General features: G+C 34.3%; 6 protein-coding genes and 6 non-coding genes across 14 annotated transcripts; 5 read left to right on the top strand and 7 right to left on the bottom strand.

The window, feature by feature from the left end:
* Window positions 1-137: 137 nt before the first annotated feature.
* Window positions 138-2,147, top strand: dyf-4. Its single transcript, NM_073738.8, has 7 exons — window positions 138-199; window positions 458-570; window positions 619-983; window positions 1,035-1,208; window positions 1,260-1,346; window positions 1,394-1,545; window positions 1,626-2,147. Exons 2-7 carry the CDS (start codon window positions 468-470, stop codon window positions 1,894-1,896), a joined length of 1,152 nt encoding a protein of 383 aa, NP_506139.3. The 5' UTR covers window positions 138-199; window positions 458-467; the 3' UTR covers window positions 1,897-2,147.
* C13C12.6 lies at window positions 362-509 on the bottom strand. The gene has a single exon (NR_069774.1). It is a non-coding gene; the product is annotated as an Unclassified non-coding RNA C13C12.6 (non-coding RNA).
* Window positions 2,148-5,469: 3,322 nt separating the features above from the next.
* C13C12.5 lies at window positions 5,470-5,553 on the bottom strand. Its single transcript, NR_069772.1, has one exon. It is a non-coding gene; the product is annotated as an Unclassified non-coding RNA C13C12.5 (non-coding RNA).
* Window positions 5,470-5,553, top strand: C13C12.4. Its single transcript, NR_069773.1, has one exon. It is a non-coding gene; the product is annotated as an Unclassified non-coding RNA C13C12.4 (non-coding RNA).
* Window positions 5,554-6,555: 1,002 nt separating this feature from the next.
* On the bottom strand, window positions 6,556-6,576 carry 21ur-14776. Its single transcript, NR_069771.1, has one exon.
* Window positions 6,577-8,545: 1,969 nt separating this feature from the next.
* Window positions 8,546-10,959, top strand: cal-1 (the record flags this gene model as incomplete). 2 transcript variants are annotated; one of them, NM_001269499.3, is made up of 3 exons in its annotated part: window positions 8,546-8,627; window positions 10,116-10,499; window positions 10,555-10,959. In NM_001269499.3, the coding sequence occupies 3 exons, from the start codon at window positions 8,589-8,591 to the stop codon at window positions 10,672-10,674; spliced, it is 543 nt and encodes a 180-aa protein (NP_001256428.1). In that variant the 3' UTR covers window positions 10,675-10,959. The 2 variants fall into 2 exon arrangements, with proteins under 2 accessions (NP_001256428.1, NP_001256429.1); NM_001269500.2 differs by lacking the exon at window positions 8,546-8,627 and having other exon boundaries at window positions 10,134-10,499; window positions 10,555-10,916.
* On the bottom strand, window positions 10,716-10,811 carry C13C12.7. Its single transcript, NR_102085.1, has one exon. It is a non-coding gene; the product is annotated as an Unclassified non-coding RNA C13C12.7 (non-coding RNA).
* Window positions 10,853-12,735, bottom strand: lgmn-1 (legumain). The gene is made up of 6 exons (NM_073736.8): window positions 12,425-12,735; window positions 12,215-12,379; window positions 11,963-12,171; window positions 11,635-11,915; window positions 11,377-11,579; window positions 10,853-11,175 (listed from the first exon to the last, which is right to left on the bottom strand). The coding sequence occupies exons 1-6, from the start codon at window positions 12,700-12,702 to the stop codon at window positions 10,923-10,925; spliced, it is 1,389 nt and encodes a 462-aa protein (NP_506137.1). The 5' UTR covers window positions 12,703-12,735; the 3' UTR covers window positions 10,853-10,922.
* A 109-nt stretch (window positions 12,736-12,844) lies between these two features.
* Window positions 12,845-15,149, top strand: T28H10.2 (ShKT domain-containing protein). The gene is made up of 4 exons (NM_073735.6): window positions 12,845-13,846; window positions 14,076-14,382; window positions 14,707-14,917; window positions 14,966-15,149. Exons 1-4 carry the CDS (start codon window positions 13,795-13,797, stop codon window positions 15,080-15,082), a joined length of 687 nt encoding a protein of 228 aa, NP_506136.2. The 5' UTR covers window positions 12,845-13,794; the 3' UTR covers window positions 15,083-15,149.
* A 4,192-nt stretch (window positions 15,150-19,341) lies between these two features.
* Window positions 19,342-19,484, bottom strand: T28H10.5. Its single transcript, NR_069770.1, has one exon. It is a non-coding gene; the product is annotated as an Unclassified non-coding RNA T28H10.5 (non-coding RNA).
* Window positions 19,485-19,508: 24 nt separating this feature from the next.
* nlp-46 (Neuropeptide-Like Protein) lies at window positions 19,509-20,735 on the top strand. Its single transcript, NM_001029005.2, has 2 exons — window positions 19,509-19,657; window positions 20,445-20,735. Exons 1-2 carry the CDS (start codon window positions 19,544-19,546, stop codon window positions 20,529-20,531), a joined length of 201 nt encoding a protein of 66 aa, NP_001024176.1. The 5' UTR covers window positions 19,509-19,543; the 3' UTR covers window positions 20,532-20,735.
* T28H10.1 (L-aminoadipate-semialdehyde dehydrogenase-phosphopantetheinyl transferase) lies at window positions 20,648-22,000 on the bottom strand. Of its 2 annotated transcripts, none has more exons than NM_001392627.1 (5): window positions 21,820-22,000; window positions 21,597-21,772; window positions 21,416-21,545; window positions 20,998-21,117; window positions 20,648-20,948 (listed from the first exon to the last, which is right to left on the bottom strand). In NM_001392627.1, the coding sequence occupies exons 1-5, from the start codon at window positions 21,987-21,989 to the stop codon at window positions 20,885-20,887; spliced, it is 660 nt and encodes a 219-aa protein (NP_001380253.1). In that variant the 5' UTR covers window positions 21,990-22,000; the 3' UTR covers window positions 20,648-20,884. The 2 variants fall into 2 exon arrangements, with proteins under 2 accessions (NP_001380253.1, NP_506135.2); NM_073734.4 differs by having other exon boundaries at window positions 20,682-20,948; window positions 20,993-21,117; window positions 21,820-21,993.
* Between the last annotated feature and the right edge of the window lie 11 nt (window positions 22,001-22,011).

The raw sequence follows: 22,011 nt of genomic DNA, 5'->3' as shown, positions 1-22,011 counted from the left end.
TGTGATGGCCGATTATGCAATTCGTTGTTGAATGTTCCGATTTCACTTTTACCGCCAAGAGAAACCTTGCCGCAACGTTGCGCACTGTGCCGTGTCCGTTCTCTCTTTCGATTAAATTTTCATTTCTCTAGGCTTATATTGTATTGTGTTTCTGTTGTCAAGGTGCTAACTATTTCGATTTTCAGATAACGCCACTTCAGTAAGTTAATAAACAAACATTCAAACTAGTAAGTTCGATATCAAACGATCTTACTTGCAAGTAATTTTTGTCATAAAGCCCCTAATCTCAAGTAAAAATTCTTTAGTCATTAAACAATTTATGCTGAAACTGGCTTGGTTTTGAAATTCCTTTACAACCTATATTTTTTGTATTTGTAGTATATCAGCAAATTTTTATATGATTACTTGAAAAAATCGAAGTACGTTTCCATTTTTAAATCTCATTCAAAATTTTCAGATCCCATACCATGAAAACAATATGGCTCCTCCTTGCCACTTGTATCCATGTTTTTGCTCATGATGAACTATATATCCTTATTGACGAAGTTAGTTTATACAATTGTCGTGGAGGTAAGCACTACAATCTAATTTTCCAATAATTTTCAAAAATGGCTTCAGTGAAAAATGAAATAACAGTGAAAGAGGAGGATGTTCAAATTGTGAATGAGCGAGGAAATCGAGTTTATTACATTCGAGCTCCCGGAAATTATTCTCTTGATTTCAAAAAGATAAAAGTGAAACAGAATTTTGGATTTCTCGCTGGAGAAATTGGAGTAACACTTCAAGTCCCAGTTCTCGAAGGTCCAGCTGGAATTCGATTTGATTTACCATACACAATGGTCCCAGAAACGACACTTCTCAGTCAAAAATGTGATGACTTCAGCGGTGTGATTGAGAGAAATGGAAGAACGTATTGTAGATATTGTGATCTTTGTCATGTATCTCAGGCCGTTGAAAACGAGTTGGCTAGTGGAAGACATCAGGTTGGGAGCTTATACATTTTCTATAAATTTAGCGAAATGACTCTATTTCAGTTTCTTTCACAATCTGAAAACGACACGCCTATATCAAAATGTTATAATATTGAATCAAATGAATATGATTTCCGTCGAACAATTCAATTACCAAGTCGTTCTCAATTAGAAGGACTTATAAGAAGCAAAGCTCAAGGAATTGATGATGAAATCAAAAAACGACTTAACAAAGGGGTATTTATATTTTTTACTTCAATTCCAGAACACTCTGAAAATATTTTTCAGCGTGGACGATTTCAAGTGTTCTTAAATCTTATCACTTCTGATAAACCAGCAATTTCTCTTAATCGTTGGATGGCCGGCTCCAAAGATGTAAGTCTCGAATATTCAAAACTAAAAATTCCTACATTTATTTAAAGTGTGAGTGCTGTTTCAATCGTAATGCTCCACACTGTGACTCATTGTCATACTTGTATTGTAACATGGAAGACTGTAAGACTGGATGGGCTCTGCAATGCCTTCACAAATCTGCCAAAGTGGCCGCATGTTATACCGTCGAATTCAATTATAGGTATGCTTTCAGAACATTTACTGACATTTGAATATAATATCGAATGCAATGTTTGATACAAATACTAGAATTCATTTCAGAATGACAACTTCGTATTCCGATGTTCTTGAATTTCTGCGTGAAAATAATTATCCAAATCAAGACAGTCAATATACTCAACCAAATCAACCACTTGTACCGACAACTCGTCGTCCCGTGACTCCGTCTTTTGAAGCTCGACAGGCAAATCAACTTCAGATGACACAGGCCTGTGTTGAATCAATGCCATCTAGAATGACACATTTGAAAAGGTACTGTACAATTTTCTGGAATGAAAAACTATGTTGTGAGCATTGTCCAGACATTTGCTAGGTTTGTAAGTATGTAATTTATTTAAATAATTTATTACCAAAAAGCCCCCTTCTAGATCTTTTTCTGATTCTCTTTACTTTAAAAGTAAAGGATGTACTTGAATTCTCACTCTTTTCGAGCTCTTTCTTTTGTTGTTTTCTTTCTTTCTTATAGTATTGATTTCACGAGTACACACTTTACTATAACTTATTTTCTTTTTTTTCCATATTTTTGTTTCTTCTTTCATCTGTAAATAAAATATAAATCTTTCTAAATGTCAAGTGAACAGTTGTTCAGACACAGCCAACAAAATTGATTAATCGGATATTTTTCACACCAGCCGACTGAAGCTGGTGGATGATCGATTGCGTTGTGACAAGATGGTGACGTGGATTGCGTCTTGAAGCACTTTTATATTCATTCAATTCTCTTGTTCTTTTCCATACATTTGGAACGCACTGAAAGTGTTCTCTTAAGCTCATGGAAAACCATTTCATATGAGTCAACAGGATAGAGTATATGTAGGTTGGTAAGAAAGAGGAACAAATAAAATAAAATCTCATAGTATCGTGTTTTTGATGTTTTCATTTCCTTTTATTGCTTGATACAATATATACAGCCTTTTTTGCTAATTTTTAATTGTTCAATAGTAATAAGTCTAGAAAATGCATTGGCCTCGTTATTTGGTAGCAAAGTCTTGATTAAGTATGGCACAAACCATTATAACTTCAAAAGTTTAAAAGGTTAAAATTTCAAAAATCTTGGCAATATTTGGTAGCAAAGACTGTTTAGGCTATGTCCAAGTTTGCGACTAAGTTCAGACCAATTTTGATTCGATTTTTGCCAAACGTGGTTTTTTGTTCTTTTAAGTTTGTTTCCGACATTACCGAGTTGCATGAAATTTGGAGTAAACTTAAACGCGGTTTAGCCTATGCTCTCCCAAATCCTAAACGCCAAGCTCTCTGAACAAAACACTTTCAGCTCTCTGATGATCCAAGAACATTTTGAACCCTCGTTCATTATTTATTGGCTCGCTCCATTTCACGGAAACATGCAACTTTGAAATCAGTTTTTTTTTCAAGTTTCATGTTTGCATATTGCATAACTTTTGAACAGCCAACAGGTTTGGCCCTTACTGGAAAATAAGAATTTTGATTTGAATTGATTTGAACATTTTTACTTTCAATTAAATCGAGTTTAATATGATTGTTATTAAAAATCAATATACAAATTTCTTATTCGAGTGTGAATTATCATTAAAATTTTTTGGAATTTTTTCAACATAGAGCAATTTATTGTGGGCAAAATTTGGTTTTGTATCTTTGCTAATCTTCATTTTATTTTTGATTCGGTCTGACTACTTTTCTTTACTGAATTTCTTATTTTATTCACACAAATCCTGTGTTTTGTATTTTTTTGATTAGCAAAATCGAAATTCAAGGTTTTCATTCAAAATTCTGGAAGTTAGTTTGATTACTTTTTCCTGGCTATTCATATTTCTTCAGCTGTTTCTTTTTCCACGTCAGTACCGAAAAATTCTTGTCTTTCAATGTAAGGGTACACGTGCTGCCATGTGGATCCCATGTGCCTCAAAAAGAATATAGTGAAGTGAATAAGTAGGTGAGAAGCTCAAGTTCTTAGAAACATTGTTGAAGGACTTTTTTTGTTTGCAATGTTAATAATGCGAAAAAGTTTGGGTGGAAATTAGTCATTTCTAGACTTTTCGATGAGAAGAAAGATTTTGAATTTTTAGAAATTTTTGCGATAATTTGAAACATTCCACTTTTTGAAGGCATGTTTTAATTATTAGACGATGAATAATAATTTCTTTAAAATCAAAAATAACATAGTTTCCGCCTTGAAAAACAACCTCTGCTCTGAAAGTAGCATTCCTTTTTTCCTAGTCCTTGATTTCATGTTCGTAAAGTTTGTTTTCTGTGACGTATCACTTGTCAAACGCCGAATTACTCGATAAGGAAAAACAAAACTAAAACAGAATCCTCACCAAAATAGGTGTCACTCTAATATTCCACCTCTTTTCCGTCCAACAGGACATCTCCCTCTAAAAATCCTCTATTCCTATTCAGTTATTCCACGTCTATTTCTTGTTTGCACCCTTTTCTCGCTTATCCTTGTGGGATTGCCATTTTAGGTCACTTTTCAGATAAAATTTAACTCGTTATACAATTAGTTCTGTTGATAAAGTTGGAGTAGCTTATTTTACATAAATTTACGCAAAATTATTATAAATTTTAATTTTTCCCGATGTTTAATTTCTCATGCCATAAGGCAAAGTGTAAATAGATACATACATAAAAATATAAGATGACCAAACATTATTATAAAACCTTCCTTTCTAGATTTGTGAGATGTTTCCATTTATTTATGGAAATTTCTGTAATTTACAAAAATGTGGGCTTTTTAAAATTTTATTTGAATTTCACATGTTTGAACCTGATAAAAACTGACTCATTGCCATTGTTTGACTGCAAATTAAAAAATCAAACATTTAAAAAAAAGTGAAACGTTTTATTAGGATTTTTAGATATTTTATTACCACAGGGGTGGTTTTTAAAAGGTTCCTACTGGCAAATTGACTGAGATTCACAGATCCTTTTCGGTTGATCTGTTATTCCCATGTAACTGACAAGGCAAACTTTGAAAAACCCTCCAATCGAAGAAAAATACTTTGTTCAAACTTGATTTTTTTTTCTATGTTATAACATTGAACATTGCTAACCTAAAAATTGTGGCCACCAACGAGCCTACTTGGCATTATCTTCTTCATCCACGGCATACTGTAGTTCAACATGTTCTCAACGAGTCACAGCGGCGCCCGACTCGAACGTCAAACCAGTTCACAGTATTGAACGGTTCAGACGGCTGTTGCACCTCAAATATCTCAAAATGTGTATTATTTTGTTTGTTCTGTGCTTGTTCTTTTCACTCGTTCACTCATTTCCCCCACTCAATCGGCTTGCGAACAACGATTGAGAACTCGTTGAGAAAGACTCGCCGACCGACACTTTTCGTCCTATCGCACCGAAATACTTGTGGGTCCACCACCCTCCTGTTTTTATGTTTTTTCTCGGATCCAGTAGAAAAAAAAAACATTTTTGTTCCTGGTCTATCCGACAGAAAGACATAATAAAGAGTAAAAACGCGAATCAGTTGAAAACATGATTTCGTTTGTTCCATTCGGTCGAAAGTCAGCATTGTGGCTCATCGTTTATTGCGATCTTTATTGGTTTTTTTTGTAGATGTCTACAAAAAACGCAACCAGGAAGCATCGTTAACTAGGTCACTTCCTATTTTCAAAATGTATAACTCATTCTTACAATTTGTGAAAATTCTAATCTGAAAACCTCGTGTTCACTTAATCTTAATTCTCTCATTTAGGGCCTCTCAATAACTTTTGACGTAGATAATCCTTTTACATCTCAACTTTATTTTTAGAAATTATAAAGTCAGACTGAAGATCAAATGAGTGTTCGTGAAAGACTTTAAAGAAATCCTAAAAACCTTAGACCATTATCCGTTAGGTTAGAAGTATGTAGGAGGGGGGAATTTGTTGGCTCTTCTCTTGAGGTATTCTCAAGTGCTATGCAATCATGTAAACTGTTACAAACCCCCATTCTCACCCCCATTTCACTGCCGCTGGACTTTCAAAATTTGCTCTCAGTATAAGAGTTTTTTACGACCACATTCAAATTTTTTTTCGCATTTTGGATTTTGAGATGTTCAAACTTCGAATTACGGTAGTTTTGCATAGCTCTGCAAGTTTTTGATCTTCTAGGTTGAATTAAAAAATGACCTCTTGAAAATGTTGTTTTAATGGTTTGTTTTCTGAGTCTTGAAACAAAACTGTGGATAATTGGGCTCCGCACAAAAGGGCGTTAAAGCCCAGACCTTTGCGGTTGACCGGAAAACTTTCGGCGCAGCTAAAGGCCAAGGTGAATTGGTAACGCGTAAATCTACAATATGCGAGCACCAAAACCTGAGGATCCGATAAACGCAGAATAGCGGCTTGAGAACGGTGTAAGGACCTGACCCCGAGCCTCATCACTCTGAAAATTCTGTTTTACAAGTATTCGTCAAGAAATATGACAAATTAAGTAATAAGTCTACTGCTCTTCAAACATTCCGGAATTTAAGAATTTCTCGCCTACTTCTTACCTAATTCAAATGCCTAACAGAGTCCAATTTGGCGGTATCCGGCGTTTCCGAATGTCGCCTATTATCTTAAAGGTGAAGTAGAGCCAGTGGGGAAAGTGTCAAAAACCAGTACAAAATCAACGATGCTAAAAGACCGAACATGAGAGTAAATCTTTTAAAACAAAATTCTTTTGGACAGTCAAAAAGTGGCAATTACTGGGTTTCTGGAACTTTTTTAAAGAAAACTATCGCATTTTCGAATCCCTACTATGTTTGAATATTAATATTTGAAACATAAGTAGTCTATCAAAAATTTTCCTCTACTCCACTTTTGATGTATACAAGTAGAGATTGCAATTTTATTACAGGATATTAGTGGGCTTTTAACATTTCGTGAAATGTAGCTTGTGTATCTTTGCTCATCATTTGCTCCTAAAAGCGATACATCTTCTAAATATACCAATGACGTCTTCATCCAAGACATCTTTTGAACTAAACGAATGAAAAATTGCCTGGCAATTCCTTAGCAACCTTCGCTCTCATCCACTTTCACATTTTAGTCGTCAAAACGTAAACAAGCACATTGGAATAGAGGAATTCTTTAAACTCCTCCTATTTTGCAAATCTCAAACACATTCCATTCGTTCGTCTCTGCAACACACTCATTTCCACGTCACAGGTATTTCCCACGTCATGTGAACTCCGCCTTCCCCCCTCTAACCCATCTTCAGAAAGAACAGCCGCTTGTTACCTTCACTCTTCCCGTCGCCACTGATTATTTATTGTGGTCCTTCTCGCTTTCCAAACTGCTCTCTTCTTGCTCTCAGTTGGTGGACGTGTTGTCCCGGCGAGACAATGAAAAAGAAAACGACAAATTTTATTGCTTCAAGCCCACAGCCACCCTCGCACACAATAAGCGCATCCCGTGATGATTTGATGATAATGATGATGGGATTGTTAACTGGAGGTCCATGCGTATTGACAATAATACGTGTTTTCTCCATTATTAAGATATTGGTAAACTAGAATATATCAAACGTTTCAAAATTGTTTTATTAGAAATTACTATGAAACATCTTCTACTCAATGAGTTACCACAATAAATTAGCACCAAAGATTAGTTGCTAATTGCTTAACAGCAATCGGAAAACGCAAATTGATCGAAATGTTAAATGTTGTTAGAGTTTCCACAAGGCACATAAAATATTATTAAAGAGGATATTACATTCTCAAATGAGGCAGTTGCAGCTTTTTTTTAGTCAAAGTAGACTATTCAAGGTCTTCAGTTTTCTTTAAAAATTGAAACAGCCTTGTCAACTAGAAATATCATCTTTTTTCATCTTTTTTCATCAAATATTAAATTTATTGGCAAAGAAACAGTTCTATAAAAAATTTCCGTTCTTTTTCAAAAACTCAAAAAATCTTCACAACTTTTATTAACTTGTTTTTTCATCTGTTTTCTCTTTTTCTACCAATTTTCAAATTTTCAAAGAGGTTCTGAAAACTTACTGTTCTTCATCATCTTATTTTTGCTCGTTCAAAAACATCTGGAACGCATATAATATTTGGTTCGCATACTCTCACCATGCATATTTTCAATCTGCTTCAGAAACAACTCCTCGTTTGATATCTCTTTTTTGTTCCATTCGAATGTTCTTGTTTTTTCCAAACTGGTGATGGGGGCGATCTCTTTTTGACTTAACGGACCATTCAAACATGTGTCTTATCTCTTTCTTTTCTCAAACTTTTCCCTCTTTTCTTTTATCTTCTTCATATCCCAACCAAGTGCTATCGACACATTTTTTGGATTCCAGAGGGTGAAATGAAGAGATAATGGATATGAAGTAGAGGCATGAGTGAGTGATTCTTTGATTGTCAGTCACTATGTTTCAATATTTTTTCATTTACATTTCTAGACTTCACAATGTTCACGTGATATCAATTTACTCCGCATTATCTCTGTTTTCATGGTAATTTCAACCAAGTGATCGGTTCAGAAACCGATTTTTGAATGTTTCTCGGGTCACTCCAAGCCTCGAAACGTTTTCATAGTAATGTCACAAGAAACGTCACACTTGAAAACACTTTTTCATTGGTATAAAATTAGCTGAAACATCAAGTTTTAGTCACTCTGATATTTTGTGCCATTTCTTGCTTGATTTCCGTAGTTTTTATCTCAAATTTAAAATACATAAAATTATATGAAAGTATGCACACTTTTATTTTTGCCAATTACGATTTAAATATTGCAAAATAATTTGCCATATTTTTCCAACTTATCCTATGCCCCATCGATCTGTTTTGATAGCGCCCTCAAGAACATCTCTCATATTTAAATTATTAAAAACTGAAACCCTTGGTTTCTTTTTATATTACCTTCTAGTCACAATGAAACTGTAAATATCACTTTTTGTTCCTTTCCTTCCATTTCATTCTCATAGCTGTCAAAATTGTGTGTACACAAACAAAATGCATCTCGATTGGGTTGAGTTGATTTTCCAATTCATTTTCAATCAAATTGATTTCGAAAACTTTCTATTACTCATCATCAATCAAAAATGGTTCGATTTTTCTCATCACGACTCGCCAGAGATATGGTAAGCAAACCGTGACTAACATGGAGCATGAATGAAAATGATTTTAAATATGATTCATATGTCTAGATGTTTAGAAATTCTAGACTTCATATGTCTCGAAGAAACTAAACTGAGAGTCAAGTTTTGGAAAAAAAAACGAAAGAAAATAGTGATTAAAATTTAATGAGTGAACTTAGAACATATGTATCCAATTTACACGACGGTTTCAAAGATCAGATTATAAAAGTTGAGATCTTCGTTTGATAGTTCCGATGATTCATTTCAATCCAACTTTATCCAATGATTAAGTTTCTTGGTGGTCCTTTAGTTCTTTACCACCCCCTCTTCCAAAACACAAAAGTATCACTTTACCTAATTTGCCTCCCCCACCCCCAATGGTTTCCGATCTCTTATTCGGTTTCTTCGTTTCTCCCCTAATTCTTCATTCCTTGCTTCATTTGTTTGAACAATAAGCGGATAATAAGAGGGACCTTTCGACTGAAAGAATGAGCTGCTGCCATCTTCAAGGTCTCGGATTACCAACAAACTCAAAATTGTCTTGCCCATTCGCTTCACTTTCATCGCTTCGCTTTCTTCACCTCTGATTGTAAAAATAACTGCATTCATCTCAACATTTTTCTTCTTTTCCTCCTTCATCATGCCTGTGCGGGTCACTTCACAACTCTCCAAGGTGTCACTTTTTGCAAAAACCAAGAGCAACGTCCATCTTATAGTCGTTGTGCTCTCCGGTGAGGTGTCACGCGAGGCTATACTCATAAATCAGAGATTCGTCAATTCACATTCAATAATTCAAGAATGGCTAGCCGTTGAGCGTGAAATTGACCGAGAAACGATTCTTTACTTTAACGGGCTGGTTTTTAATTTCAGTGTTGGGAAATAGAGGTCTCGTCATTTGAAACGAAAATATAAACCAAAAATTTTTAAGGCTTTGTACATTTTTTCAACAATAAATTTTTGATAACCCTGGGTATTTTAATATTTGTTATGTACTTTATACTTTATCTATACTTTAGCCTGTTAATATTTTTTATGAATAATCGTTTTTTAAATATATTTTAATTGAATAATCCGGCCGCAACTGTAATCTCTGGTGTATTTATTTATGAACTTATTTAAACCATAAGTGTATATATTTACATTACTCATCTCTTTTCACTTTTCGCATGTCTGTTCTTCTTTCTCAACTCGTTGTTTCTACTGCTACCCAGCAACCTAAATCTATTTCATAACTTTTACCTTTTTTCTCCTGCTCTTCTCATTTTTTTCAATCCGTTCAACATGCGTCACATGTTTTTCGGAGTCCCTTCACAAGACACACAATCAGTTGCGGTCTTGAGCTACTCATTTTTCAAATTTTTGAGAATTTTTTATCACTTTGATCTTCTTAACATCCGTTTCAAATTTTCCACTTCTACTGTTTCCGGATGCAAAGTTTTTTTTTGCTTTTTTACTTGTTACAATTTGGTTTCTAGACATTAATATTTTCAGGCAATCCGAGCAGAAAGAATGGCGATCCCATCAAATCTTATGCAATTTTCTGAAGATATCATCAAGCAACTGACACCTGAAGAAATCGACGAGTTCCGTGAGGCATTCATGATGTTTGACAAAGACGGTAATGGAACAATTTCGACGAAAGAATTGGGTATTGCAATGAGAAGTCTTGGACAGAACCCGACGGAACAAGAGATTTTGGAAATGATCAATGAAGTGGATATCGATGGAAACGGACAGATTGAGTTCCCAGAGTTCTGTGTAATGATGAAGAGAATGATGAAAGAAACAGATTCAGAAATGATTAGAGAAGCATTTCGAGTATTTGATAAAGATGGAAATGGTGTTATCACGGCACAAGAATTTCGATATTTTATGGTAAGTTAAAATCTAAAACCACGTCCCAGTAATTGTTTAATTTCCCATGTTTCAGGTTCATATGGGAATGCAGTTCTCCGAAGAAGAAGTTGATGAAATGATTAAAGAAGTTGATGTGGATGGAGACGGGGAAATTGATTACGAAGAGTTCGTAAAGATGATGTCTAATCAATAATTTATTTCTCTTCCTTTTGTTTTCGCTTAACTTCTCGCATTGGCAGAACCCAGAATCTCAATGTACCGTAACACTTTTCACCGGTTTCATTTTGTAATTAGTGACCCTTTTAAAACTCTCGATCCCCGAGCTTCACTCATCATTCCTCTTTCTATATGTAAATAGTTTGATCTTAATTCAAAATGTGTCTTTATTCACAAAAATAATGATTCTCGAATCATAAAATAAATAAATGAGATTAACATATCTTACAAGAACTCCTTCTCCAAACGAATTGCAACTTCCTGTTCAATATCAATATCCATGCAAATATCGGGAAGAGCCAGGACAATTTCTTCGATTCGACGATATATGCACATGTTGTTGATGACTTTCACATACTTCATCGCGTACTCATATTCATTGAAATTGATACAGTACTTTTTGAAAAGATGAACAGCAATGTGATGGCAACGGAGATCAAGAACTGGACGAGTTTGTGTTAGTACTCGGCTGATCAGACTGAAAAAATATAATATTCTGAGAACCCAGCATGAAATGAATACATGATATCATCATATGAACGCATAAGTTCAAAAATTGAAGTAGTTTTTACTTGTGAATTACCATTTTTTCCAGTTTATCAAGGATTTTTTCTCAATTTTTAGAGCCCATCAGAACCCAAGAACATCCCCATGTCAGCTCGATTTTTCTTCAACTTACTCTTCAGACTCTCCATCAAAGAACTTCTGAACAATCATATGTACATTTCTCTTGATTGCTCTTCGTGTCTCCTTGATTCTATTGATTTTGTACTCTAACTTGTTCGACGATAACAAATCATTCGACTTTCTGTGTTGCGAAATCAAGTGATTGAGCTCAATATCTCTTGCTGGCCAGTTGACAGATTTTGAAGCAGACAATCCCTGAAACAAAATGACCTTTTCATGACAAAATATCAATTTTCACATAGATACTTACAAAATCTTCGACATACTCTCTATCTTCCTTATCTCCTTGGAACAAGGCTACTGCCTCTTTCGCAATATCCTTATCACCAAACTGCATCACATGGGAAAGGTTTGTCTCTTTTTTAACTAGCTCGTATTGGAATTCAAGAGTTTCTGTCTTCAAATCTTCTCCGTCACTATCAGTCATCCAGTTAACACTAAAAAGATCTCCAAGGCACGGAAGATTCATGTCGTTCTCACAGAATGTTCCCCATGAACTTTCATGGCTATTTGCAGCAGAAATTGCATAAACTATAATTCGATAATACTATAATATTGGAGAATTCTCTGAAACTTACTATCCATATCCGATCGGAGTACCTCTTCAAACATGCTTCCAGATTCACAGGCTTCAAGATAAAAAGTCAACTGTGAGTACTTCTTATTCTTGTGCATCCAAACAAGAACATCATTCAGTTGCTTTACAGTCAAAATGCCATCTGGGAATGAAATCATTCCAACCGCACCGTGATCAGTGAAGTAAACAAAAACGCGATCATTGTCGTTTCTGAAAATAAAAAACAAGTTGACACAATTGCTAGAAACCTCACGTTTCAAGAACTCTTCCGTTTCCACCATCAATTCCGCTGGCATTTCCTTTAAGAACATTCAAAAAGTTTTCCGGTGTCACTGAAGCACCTTTGTAATCAATTTTCAGACCTTTGTAGAGGTCTTTTCCATGTGGACGATTAAACAGCTTCCCTTTGTATGGATTTCTAAGCAAAATCCAATTAATCAAAATCTCCATAGAGCACACTTACAATGGATTATTCGCCACATCATCATACATCATTGTAATAATATTTTCCTCTGGAATTCCATGATTTCTAAGTGTGTGATACGCATGTGCCACATCAGCTTGATGTCTGTAATTATACCATCCATTTGATCCAGCTACCAACACAACGAAAGCTTCTCCTTCATCTTGATACTTGTGTTTCCTTTGCCGTCCTGCTGCCAGACCTTTTCTAGGATTATATCGAGCTTCTGTCACCAAGAACAGAACAATAATGCAAATTAAAAGAGCAAGTGGTCTCATTATAAAATAGGAAAAAAGTAAAGTGAGCCGGTGAAAGGGGGACAATAAGACTGACTGGTCTGCTGGACAACACTGTGTTATCAGATTACCACTTATATAATTGATAAGGAAGACATAAGGTTGTGTTCAAATAGAACGAGGTATCGATGATGGTGAAAGGTGTCAGCTGATCAACAAACATGACACTTTGATTTTGAATTACTAGGAAAAAGAAACGATAATTGTGTGTGTGGAGTAGCTACGAGTTTTGAGTTAATGAAGGACTATAAGTATTATAATTTCAATGAAAAAATTATTATAATTTTGCATTGTTTTAAAATAAAAATTCAGTCCCGGGGAATGTCATTTTTAAAACAAATGTCTTCTAGATTTTTTGAGGTAGAAAGTTAATAAGAGCTTTGGTTTTCCAGAACAGTATAATAAGAGGGAAATTAAGAACAAAATTAAAATTTCGGAACAAAGTGTATACGGTAATAGTTTTTTTTGAGCTTTCCTATCGTTATTGAAATTCTTTGTTTGTGTATTCTTTGATTCCTAAATTCAAAAAAAAACGTTGTCTTAATTTTTTTTTTCAATTGTAATGCTTTCCGGAAATTAAGACAAAAGTAAAAAAAAAACAAGAAAAAACGGAAACCATACAGTTACTGTATATAGAGGGTTTTTCTGATATTTTGCTAAATTGGAGAGTGAATTTTAGAAATGCAAAAGAGGATCACTCTATCTCTCCCATAGCCCAATATCAAGTCTGTTCAGTTCAAAATAACCCAGACAGTTTTTATTCGGTTTTGGTTCATTGAATATTTTGTCTTCTCTCTACTTCTCCGTCTTTTACTAATGCCGATATTCGTCGATTTTCATTATCACACATGAAAAGGAAGGAAGAACACAGAAAATTAAAGAATACGATGATGGGTAATCAATTGATGCCAAAGGCACGTTGGTGGATGACCTTCTACGATTTTATTTCGTTTACTGTCTTTCTTCTTAATGATAAAAATAGAAAGAGGAAGTCTCGAATAGTTTGATAATCACACTTAACACTTTTGATTGATTTAATTTGCAGAGCGATTGGTTGTATACATATATTCTCTGATGAGGTTTTTGTTGGTTTCAGGAGTATTTCTGGCTTATGTCGCACCTAGTTGTGAGTTTTACCATCCAATTAAAGAATTTTTTAGCATTCTAAAAATTATTGATAGGTGTTTAATTTATCAGTTAAATAAGGATTCAGTTTCAAATTTGAAATTGCTCTCAAAGAAACTGCACAAAAGTTGACGAAAAAATTGTTTTAACTTAAAAAATTAATTTGTACGTATTTGAAAATATTTATTTTTAACTAAAAAAAAAGTGTTCAATTAATATAGCTTTTTCAGTGCAACAGTGTTTCGATAGCGACGGAGCATGTGCATCGTGGGTTGCTTCGGATCGAGGTTCATGTCAAAGAAAAGAGTACATCAAGAAAAACTGTCGAAAAAGTTGCGGAAATTGTCCTCGCTATGAGTTAAAATTCGATACTCGTCGCTTGAATCCACAACTTCAACCTATTCACCAATTGGTGGGACGATGGAAGGGTGAACATACCGGAAAAGTTACATTTCCAACAATTCCAACTTTCAAATACACAGAGGAAGTCGAAATTTCAATTCCTGAAGGAAGCAATATTCGATCACTCAATTACACGTGAGTTAAGATTTGACTACTGTTAAAATGTTTTGAAATTTTTTAAAGTTTTCAGAAATTAGGTCTGGGAAAAATTACTCAGCTAAATTATTTAGTTTTGATATTCTATAATTGGTTAAAAAGTGTTGAATTCAAACATGAAATCACTCTTTCACTCAAAAAATTCTGATAGAAAGTTAGACTTGTAGTAACTATTGTTAATAGGAAAAACCGGTTTGTAAATGAAATATAAAAATCTATCGTATTAATTTTATAATTTAGTTTGTAAGACTGCAATACTAATAGAGAGCACACAATAATTAACAATATTTTTGTTTGCTTCAGTGCCGCCGCTTGGTCTAGTGATAAAGAAGATCTTCACCGCGAATCGGGTTACATCATCATTAAACCAAACACTCGTGAAGTTATTTTGACAACAGTCATGTCCAATGGTTTCATTACTGTTGAGGAAGGTTCAATGGTTGGAAACAACATTAAATTTATGCTCAAAGATATCGGAAGAATCAGCTTTGTAAGAGATGAACATCTCCATAATGTAAGTTAACGGATAGTTTAAGCACGAAGGTCAAAATATTTTTTGCAGCTAATTCGCGAATGGACCCTGGATAATGGTTACCTTCGAGCCCGTCTCAGTATTCAAACGTTATCTCATAGAATGCAGGAACACACTTCAATATTATACACAAAAACTTCAGTATAAATAAAAATAGAAAACGATTGTTTTAAAACTTTTCAAAAAGTGCAAAATAAAAAGAATGCTTTGTAATTGTTTTAACCAAGAAGAGAATCAAAAATATGAATTATCAAAAAAACTTCTACCTTGTAGCGTATAGTGCATAGCGTATAGCGTATAGCGTATAGCGTATAGCGTATAGTGCATAGCGTATAGTGCATAGCGCATAGCGCATAGCGCATAGCGTATAGCGTATAGCGTATAGTGCATAGCGTATAGCGCATAGCGCATAGTGCATAGCGCATACCTAGACTACCTAGACTACCTAGACTACCTAGACTACCTAGACTACCTAGACTACCTAGACTACCTAGACTACCTAGACTACTACCTAGACTACCTAGACTACCTAGACTACCCAGACTACCTAGACTACCTAGACTACCTAGACTACTACCTAGACTACCTAGACTACCCAGACTACCTAGACTACCTAGACTACCTAGACTACCTAGACTACCTAGAGTACCTAGACTACCTAGACTACCTAGACTACCCAGACTACCTAGACTACCTAGACTACCTAGACTACCTAGACTACCTAGACTACCTAGGCTACCTTACCTAGACTACCTAGACTACCTAGACTACCTAGACTACCTAGACTACCTAGACTACCTAGACTACCTAGACTACCTAGACTACCTAGACTACCTAGACTACCTAGACTTTCTAGACTACCTAGACTACCTAGACTAGCCTCTATTAACAATACTCTTAAAATCCTTGTTTTATTAGATCAGAGATACAGAAAATCAATCATAGACTCCGCCCTTACCTTGTATTTTTTGCGATTTTTCATTGATTATTTTACTTCTCAAAACTTTATGTAATTTTCTTCAATAGATCGAATGGCAGTGTTAGTTTTATCAAGAAATATGGGTGCCCTTATAGGTTCAAATGAAATTGTTATATTTGGAAATAATTTTCAACTTCAACTCCGTTTTCCCATCCATCAAAATTGAATATCATCTTTTCCAACCCATAACTCTAGATGCTAAAAATGTCAGCAGGCCCAAAAATAAAGCTCATCGTTTTGCACGTCTCCACTCCAACTTTTACAGCGACTCATGGGGGCTTCCGCTTAAAAAAAGAGTTGAGCTATCAATTCAACTCATCATTTATTCGTGTTTCTCCCTTTGCTTTGTGGTCCATGATGTCATGATTAAAGAGATCTGGAAAAAAAGTTGGAAAGAGAAAAAAAGAAAATTTAATGAAAAATTAGTTTGACCGTAAACATCTCGTTCAGATTCGGAGACGAGTCATTTAGATCAAACTGCAAAAAGAAAAAATGGAAAGAGGAAGAAAATATTCAAGTGAATTCATAAAAAGATAGAGAAAAAGTAAACATGAAATCAGAAACCTCCGTGACAAATTCAAAAATAAGATCGAAGGTGTCTTGGTTTTTGAAAGCTTTTCTAGATTCTAATAACAAACTATCGATTTCAATTTGATCTTAATTTACCAGTAGACTCCAATTAACATCTGACAGCTATGATTATGCTATATTATGACAAAGATTTAACCTGCGACACTCAACTGCGAACCCTCTGAAATTTCAATCAGGAACTTGTCAGTGCATCATTTTACTGATTTTGAGGCCTGTAGAAATACTCAAAAACTCTTTTTTTTGCAGAATTGTGCTAGTTTTAAGAGTGTTCAGGAAAGTTGAATGCAAATTTTTCAATTTTTGTCAAAGAAATATAAGTTTTCAATCAGTTTCCAGAATGTTCGTTTATATATATGTTTCGTTTATTTATATAAAACGCTAGCTTTCCTAATCGGTTTCTGTATTTTTTATAAATTTGGAAAAATTCCCATTAATTATTTTTTGTTCCCAGTTTTTTGAATGGCTCTCGTGGCCAGAAATTATCTGATCTCAAATTGGTAAGTATCCAGATAAAATACTTCTTCAATTTCACAAGATGATCGGATGCAGTTGGCCTACCCACTATGTGAGCGCAATTTCTGTAAAGCATCGTGCCATAAATCACCAAATATTTCCATCATAACTTTAAAATATTTCAAAAATGTACGTAAAAACGTTCCATTTGTGATCACCAAAATAGAAGCCCGATTTAATTTCTTTTTCAATATTCTAACAAGTCACCAATCATCGGAACAAAGTAATAGATGTCAATGACGCGTGGGTTCTATATAAAAACAACCAATTTCAATGATCTGATCAAATAAGTCAAAATTATTTTTATGATTTCTGTTTTAGTGAAATTTGTATTTAAAAATAAACGAAGTAATTGACAATGATTTCTGTCAGCTAAATTATAAAAGCTGAGGAAAAATCGATCATTTCATATTTTTCATAGTTTCTCTGAATTATTAAGTAGAGATAATTTTTTTTACAAAGTTTCCATTTCTACAGCATATTATTATAATTTTAAATCAAGAACTACAGTAAGCCGTTTTTAAAACTGTCTGAACTTGATTTTGAACTCAAATTTTCATAGTAAAAATGAGTTCACTCGTTTCTCCGATCTTCTGCAAAGTTGTTGAACTTATTTTTGAAAAATAAACAATTATAAAAATAGACAATAAAATAGTGTAGCAGAGCACGTCACCAGCAGACGTTTCAATGTTCTCCGTGAAACTTTCAAATTTGTCAGATAACCACCACATATTCAAATGACGTACTTTCTTCTTGTCTGTCAGACTAATGTGACTCACTTGTTTATTCGTGTGTTTAGCCACATGCACGAGTTCCTGAAGCCTAATCAAAAATTATGAATTATTGATGTTGGAATGTATTGGCGAATAGGTGATTATGGCCTGTCTGATGTGTTGATTTGGTTTAAGAACGGCGAGCTGAATTAATTTTGTTATGAGCTGGTTTGAGTTGTCTGCTCACTGAAGATAGCAACTTTGTAAATAATTTCTTCATTTTTAAGCAAGGATGCATTTCTAGTTCAACTTAGTGAAGTTAACATACTTATTTAAACTAGTTATCCGTACTGTTTTCTTTAAAACCCGTTCAGATATTCAAAAAAAACCTGAAGCAGAAGGAGACTTCTTGAAGATCAATTTATGTTCTTTTGAAATTTTACAAATAAAAAATAATTTAAACAACTTAACAAACTTGTTTCTCAACTTTGTAACTCATAATATTCTTGCCCAAGTCTAACAAAAAAGAGTGTTCAAACACGGGTTGTCTTCTCAGAAGTTTGTCTAATTTCAAAACAAGCTACAGCACAAGCTCGGTAGAACAATAATATAAATGATTACAAATCACCATTTATTACCCTTGGTGCCCCCAATTCTTATTCTGGTTTTGCCGGAGGCCTACCAACTTTTCAATCATTGGTTTTGATAAAAATTGGGCAAGCCGTGGACGAATGGATAAAACATTTCTTCAATTTTCTAAATTTATATTCCGGAAAAGAAAATGGCAAATGTTTCCACACGTTCCCTAAATATTCTATTGTGAGATCAGAATGTTCTCGTACTCTTTTTCTAATATATTTTAATAAGCATTCAAAATTATGCATGATGGAAGTTTTAGTGGACATTTTGAAGAAGTGCGAATTTTTTAATGTGCCGGTTTTTTGCTATATAATACTTTTTGAAATTTGTACCTGAAAACGCACAAATTTACTTGAATGGATCCACCGTAAAAATCTTAAGGAAGAACTTAATGGTATTGTATGTGCTCGATATACCCTGTGGTCGGGAAATTATAAATTTTAATTTGATTTTTTTTTCAAAAAGGGGTTCAGCATCTTTATTATTTTCAAAATAAAAAATTAACGGAAAGTTAAAAAATGCAACCATTAGTTTTTTACGGCTTCACTCAAACTTACAAAATACCAGAACTGAGTATTATTTCCCCAATCTCTAGAAAAACTGTTGTTTTTTTCTAGAAAAACTTTATTAAATAGTATCCACGTACATACTTGTAACGGTAGCTAGTGGGCTTTTTTTTATTAGAATGTACATAAATGACTAGTTTTTTAACGTCGTTGTGTTCAATAGACACATATACATGTAAACATTCACTTCAAATGTATGCAATTTAATTCTAATTTGCAATAATTTTTATGACATCATCTCAATAATTTTGATATGTCTCATGGCATTCTTATGTCTCCCACTCTTAAAAACTATCATCAGTTCATTTTTCTAGTCCATTCAATTCATCACTCAACCCTCTCAAGTCAGCAGGAGAAAAAATGTCATTTTCACTCTATTTATACACCAACAACTTTTCCCCCATATTTTTATTGGATTCGGAATACTCCGCTCTCTGACTGAAAAAGGGCGTGGCCATGAATCCCAAATATTCTTCATATTCAATTGCCGACTGGACCCAACTCATTTACACATTTTATATGATGTTTCCCATGTTTTTTATCTTTTTGCTTCGCATAACTAGACTAGATATACAAGATTAATAATGCTGCACTTGTAGGGCGAAAAATGTTGTCAATTCGTACATTTGTTCTGGTACTGTTGGTTCTCGTTGGGCTCGCCGCGGCTCTGCCGTATTTCCGATTGAACTACGATTACGATCCGGTTGATTTGGATAATGATGTGAGTTTTGAAAAGTTTTGAAGAAACCTACTATTACCGTAACCTTGGGTCAAGACTGCGGTATGATTTTAGCCCCAAATTACCAATTTTCATCCAACTAGCTATTGATTTCAATTAACGTTAATCTCTCTGTTTAAATTCTTTAAAAAATAATAACTGGCAGACCAATCAGTGATTTACTCTGCCAACCAATTAGACAGAGTGTGCAGAATACGAGGACGCTGATTGGTTCGAAAGTGGGTGTGGCTTCTTCTTTTAGAGGGAATTCAGACAACATAATTATTTACAGTACTTTTTAATATTAGACTAGTTCTGGTTTGGGCATTTAAATGCCAAATTCACATTCATACTACCTGAAGATCCGTCAATGAAAGATAAGGAAGGTATCTCGGTATTTGGTAACAAGTTAAGCCCAAAAAATTTAAGATGTGTTCCTAGATTCAGAAAAGGTCGAGTTGGCCTATAACTGATTTTGTTAATAATGATAACTTGCTGGAAATCATGTAGAGATTCGATTCACGACAATCGAAATAATCTAATCTTCAAAAAAAGATTTCTATCAGAGTAATAAATCTTCCTGAAAACTTGAAAAATAATATTTACCCTTACTAAAATTGCGTGACCTCAATGGTGGTTTAAACCAATAAGTTACTCTAGGTTAAGAACTTTTTGTTTTTGTAAATACCTCCTCACCAGAAACTATAAATTTTACTATCTTCTACATTTATTCTTGAGATACAAAAAGCTTCCTCGTTTAGGCTAGTTTCAAAATGAATTCTTATTTCAGGAGAAAAACGCAGCTCGTCAATTTCTTCCGTACATGAAACGAAACATCGCAATCGGGCGTGGTGATGGTCTTCGACCCGGAAAATAAAATACAAAAATTGCACATTCTTCTTTTGATATTATGTTTTTATCACATTTTCTACTAAAATCTCAATTAGAAATTGCTCTTGCTCATTTCATTTAACAACTTGATTCCGTTTCCTGGTGTGCTGTCTTCATCTGTTTGTTTTTCTTTTTTTTTGACGATCTCAAAATGGTTTATTTGATTTTCCCATAAATACATCAAGTTCTTCATCTACATCAGCTGTAATATTTATAAAATCTGCGTCTTGGAGAATTTCTTCGAGAGACATCATTTGAAATGGTATAGCACAGGAAGTAGTAGACGGAGATACTTCTGAAGCAACAGCGACACAATGATTCTCTCCAATAAATGACTCTTCAAAAATCCATTGTGGTTGTGGAATCAAACGATGATAATATTGGGTTGAAACTGTTGAGTGACCTGAAAAGGATACATAAAACGATAGATTCTTTCGAAAAGTTAACCTGACGCGTGATCATAACTGGAATCTACTTGGAAAGTATGATTGTGCAGTCCATCTGGAAGTCCAACTCCCGTAGCTTTTAGAATTGATTCTTTCAGACACCAAATTCTGTAGAATGCGTGCCATCTAGAAATTAGGATGATTTATTAAATTTTACTGATGATTTCAATATTGTCAGTTTTCAATTTTCTGAAATTCGTATTTAAAGGCGCACGAATTTATCCGGATGGGTCTCGCCACTGATATGTTCGGTGCCCGCTTTGACGTTATTCAGGATATTGTTATAACGTCATTATGAATTTTGTTGAGTTTTTTGTCGTGAAAATCGGAAAAGCTCTGCCATAAACTGAGATCCATCTGATTGAATCCGTGAACTTTTATATACACAATACAGAAAATTAAGAATTGTAGTTTGAAACGATACCTTTTAAGTTCACATTTATCTCCCCCTTTAACCATTTCTATTTCATTTTCACTGAAATGTCGCTTCAACGTATTCATTTGTTCACTAGCAGTCTCACGCCGAGCTTCATTAACTCTCATCACATCGACACCTTAAATAATTTTGCCTTTATAAGATCAAAATTCAAAACATTAGTACAAACCTATTCTAGTATCTCCGGTAGCTAATACAACTAGATCACCATGATGCGATACGTTGTATTCGAAGTTTTGACGAGAATAGTCTGATTTATTTTGAATAAGAGATGGTTTTCCATTTTCATTCCGACTAAACTCTAGATCTGACCACTGACGAGATATTGATATAGTGGCAGCTTTTCTGAATGTCTTCCAATTATTCAAACTCGAATAACATTTTGTTAGAACCTTGGAATTAATCTTCCTATCAGACATGCCAATGCATCTTCTTTATATCGAAACCGTCTCTGCTGCTCCACATCACTTTCCGATGCACACAAAATAGCCCGTCTAAACATATTTTGGAATGTAGATGAAGTTATCGTTTCTTCCAGCGATATTGCCCATCTTAAGCTCATTGCGCTGGAATTTATGATGAAA

This window comes from Caenorhabditis elegans, chromosome V (assembly GCF_000002985.6).
Source record: "Caenorhabditis elegans chromosome V".
NCBI lineage: Eukaryota > Metazoa > Nematoda > Chromadorea > Rhabditida > Rhabditidae > Caenorhabditis > Caenorhabditis elegans.
This window is presented reverse-complemented; position numbering and strand designations above follow the sequence as displayed.

Excerpts from the sequence above, each read along its gene's own strand:
- dyf-4 (NM_073738.8), top strand. The coding sequence starts at position 468 with ATGAAAACAATATGGCTCCTCCTTGCCACTTGTATCCATGTTTTTGCT. Across the intron at positions 1,209-1,259 it reads AAAAACGACTTAACAAAGGG|CGTGGACGATTTCAAGTGTT; the intron begins GTATTTATATTT and ends AATATTTTTCAG. Across the intron at positions 1,546-1,625 it reads ACCGTCGAATTCAATTATAG|AATGACAACTTCGTATTCCG; the intron begins GTATGCTTTCAG and ends AATTCATTTCAG.
- lgmn-1 (NM_073736.8), bottom strand. The coding sequence starts at position 12,702 with ATGAGACCACTTGCTCTTTTAATTTGCATTATTGTTCTGTTCTTGGTG. Across the intron at positions 11,916-11,962 it reads ACTCCGATCGGATATGGATA|TTTATGCAATTTCTGCTGCA; the intron begins GTAAGTTTCAGA and ends ATCGAATTATAG. Across the intron at positions 11,176-11,376 it reads TTTGATGGAGAGTCTGAAGA|TCTGATCAGCCGAGTACTAA; the intron begins GTAAGTTGAAGA and ends ATATTTTTTCAG.
- T28H10.2 (NM_073735.6), top strand. The coding sequence starts at position 13,795 with ATGAGGTTTTTGTTGGTTTCAGGAGTATTTCTGGCTTATGTCGCACCT. Across the intron at positions 14,383-14,706 it reads ATTCGATCACTCAATTACAC|TGCCGCCGCTTGGTCTAGTG; the intron begins GTGAGTTAAGAT and ends TGTTTGCTTCAG. Across the intron at positions 14,918-14,965 it reads GAGATGAACATCTCCATAAT|CTAATTCGCGAATGGACCCT; the intron begins GTAAGTTAACGG and ends TATTTTTTGCAG.
- nlp-46 (NM_001029005.2), top strand. The coding sequence starts at position 19,544 with ATGTTGTCAATTCGTACATTTGTTCTGGTACTGTTGGTTCTCGTTGGG. Across the intron at positions 19,658-20,444 it reads CGGTTGATTTGGATAATGAT|GAGAAAAACGCAGCTCGTCA; the intron begins GTGAGTTTTGAA and ends TTCTTATTTCAG.
- T28H10.1 (NM_073734.4), bottom strand. The coding sequence starts at position 21,989 with ATGAGCTTAAGATGGGCAATATCGCTGGAAGAAACGATAACTTCATCT. Across the intron at positions 21,773-21,819 it reads ATAGGAAGATTAATTCCAAG|AAAAGCTGCCACTATATCAA; the intron begins GTTCTAACAAAA and ends GAAGACATTCAG. Across the intron at positions 21,118-21,415 it reads GATAAATGTGAACTTAAAAG|ATGGCACGCATTCTACAGAA; the intron begins GTATCGTTTCAA and ends CCTAATTTCTAG.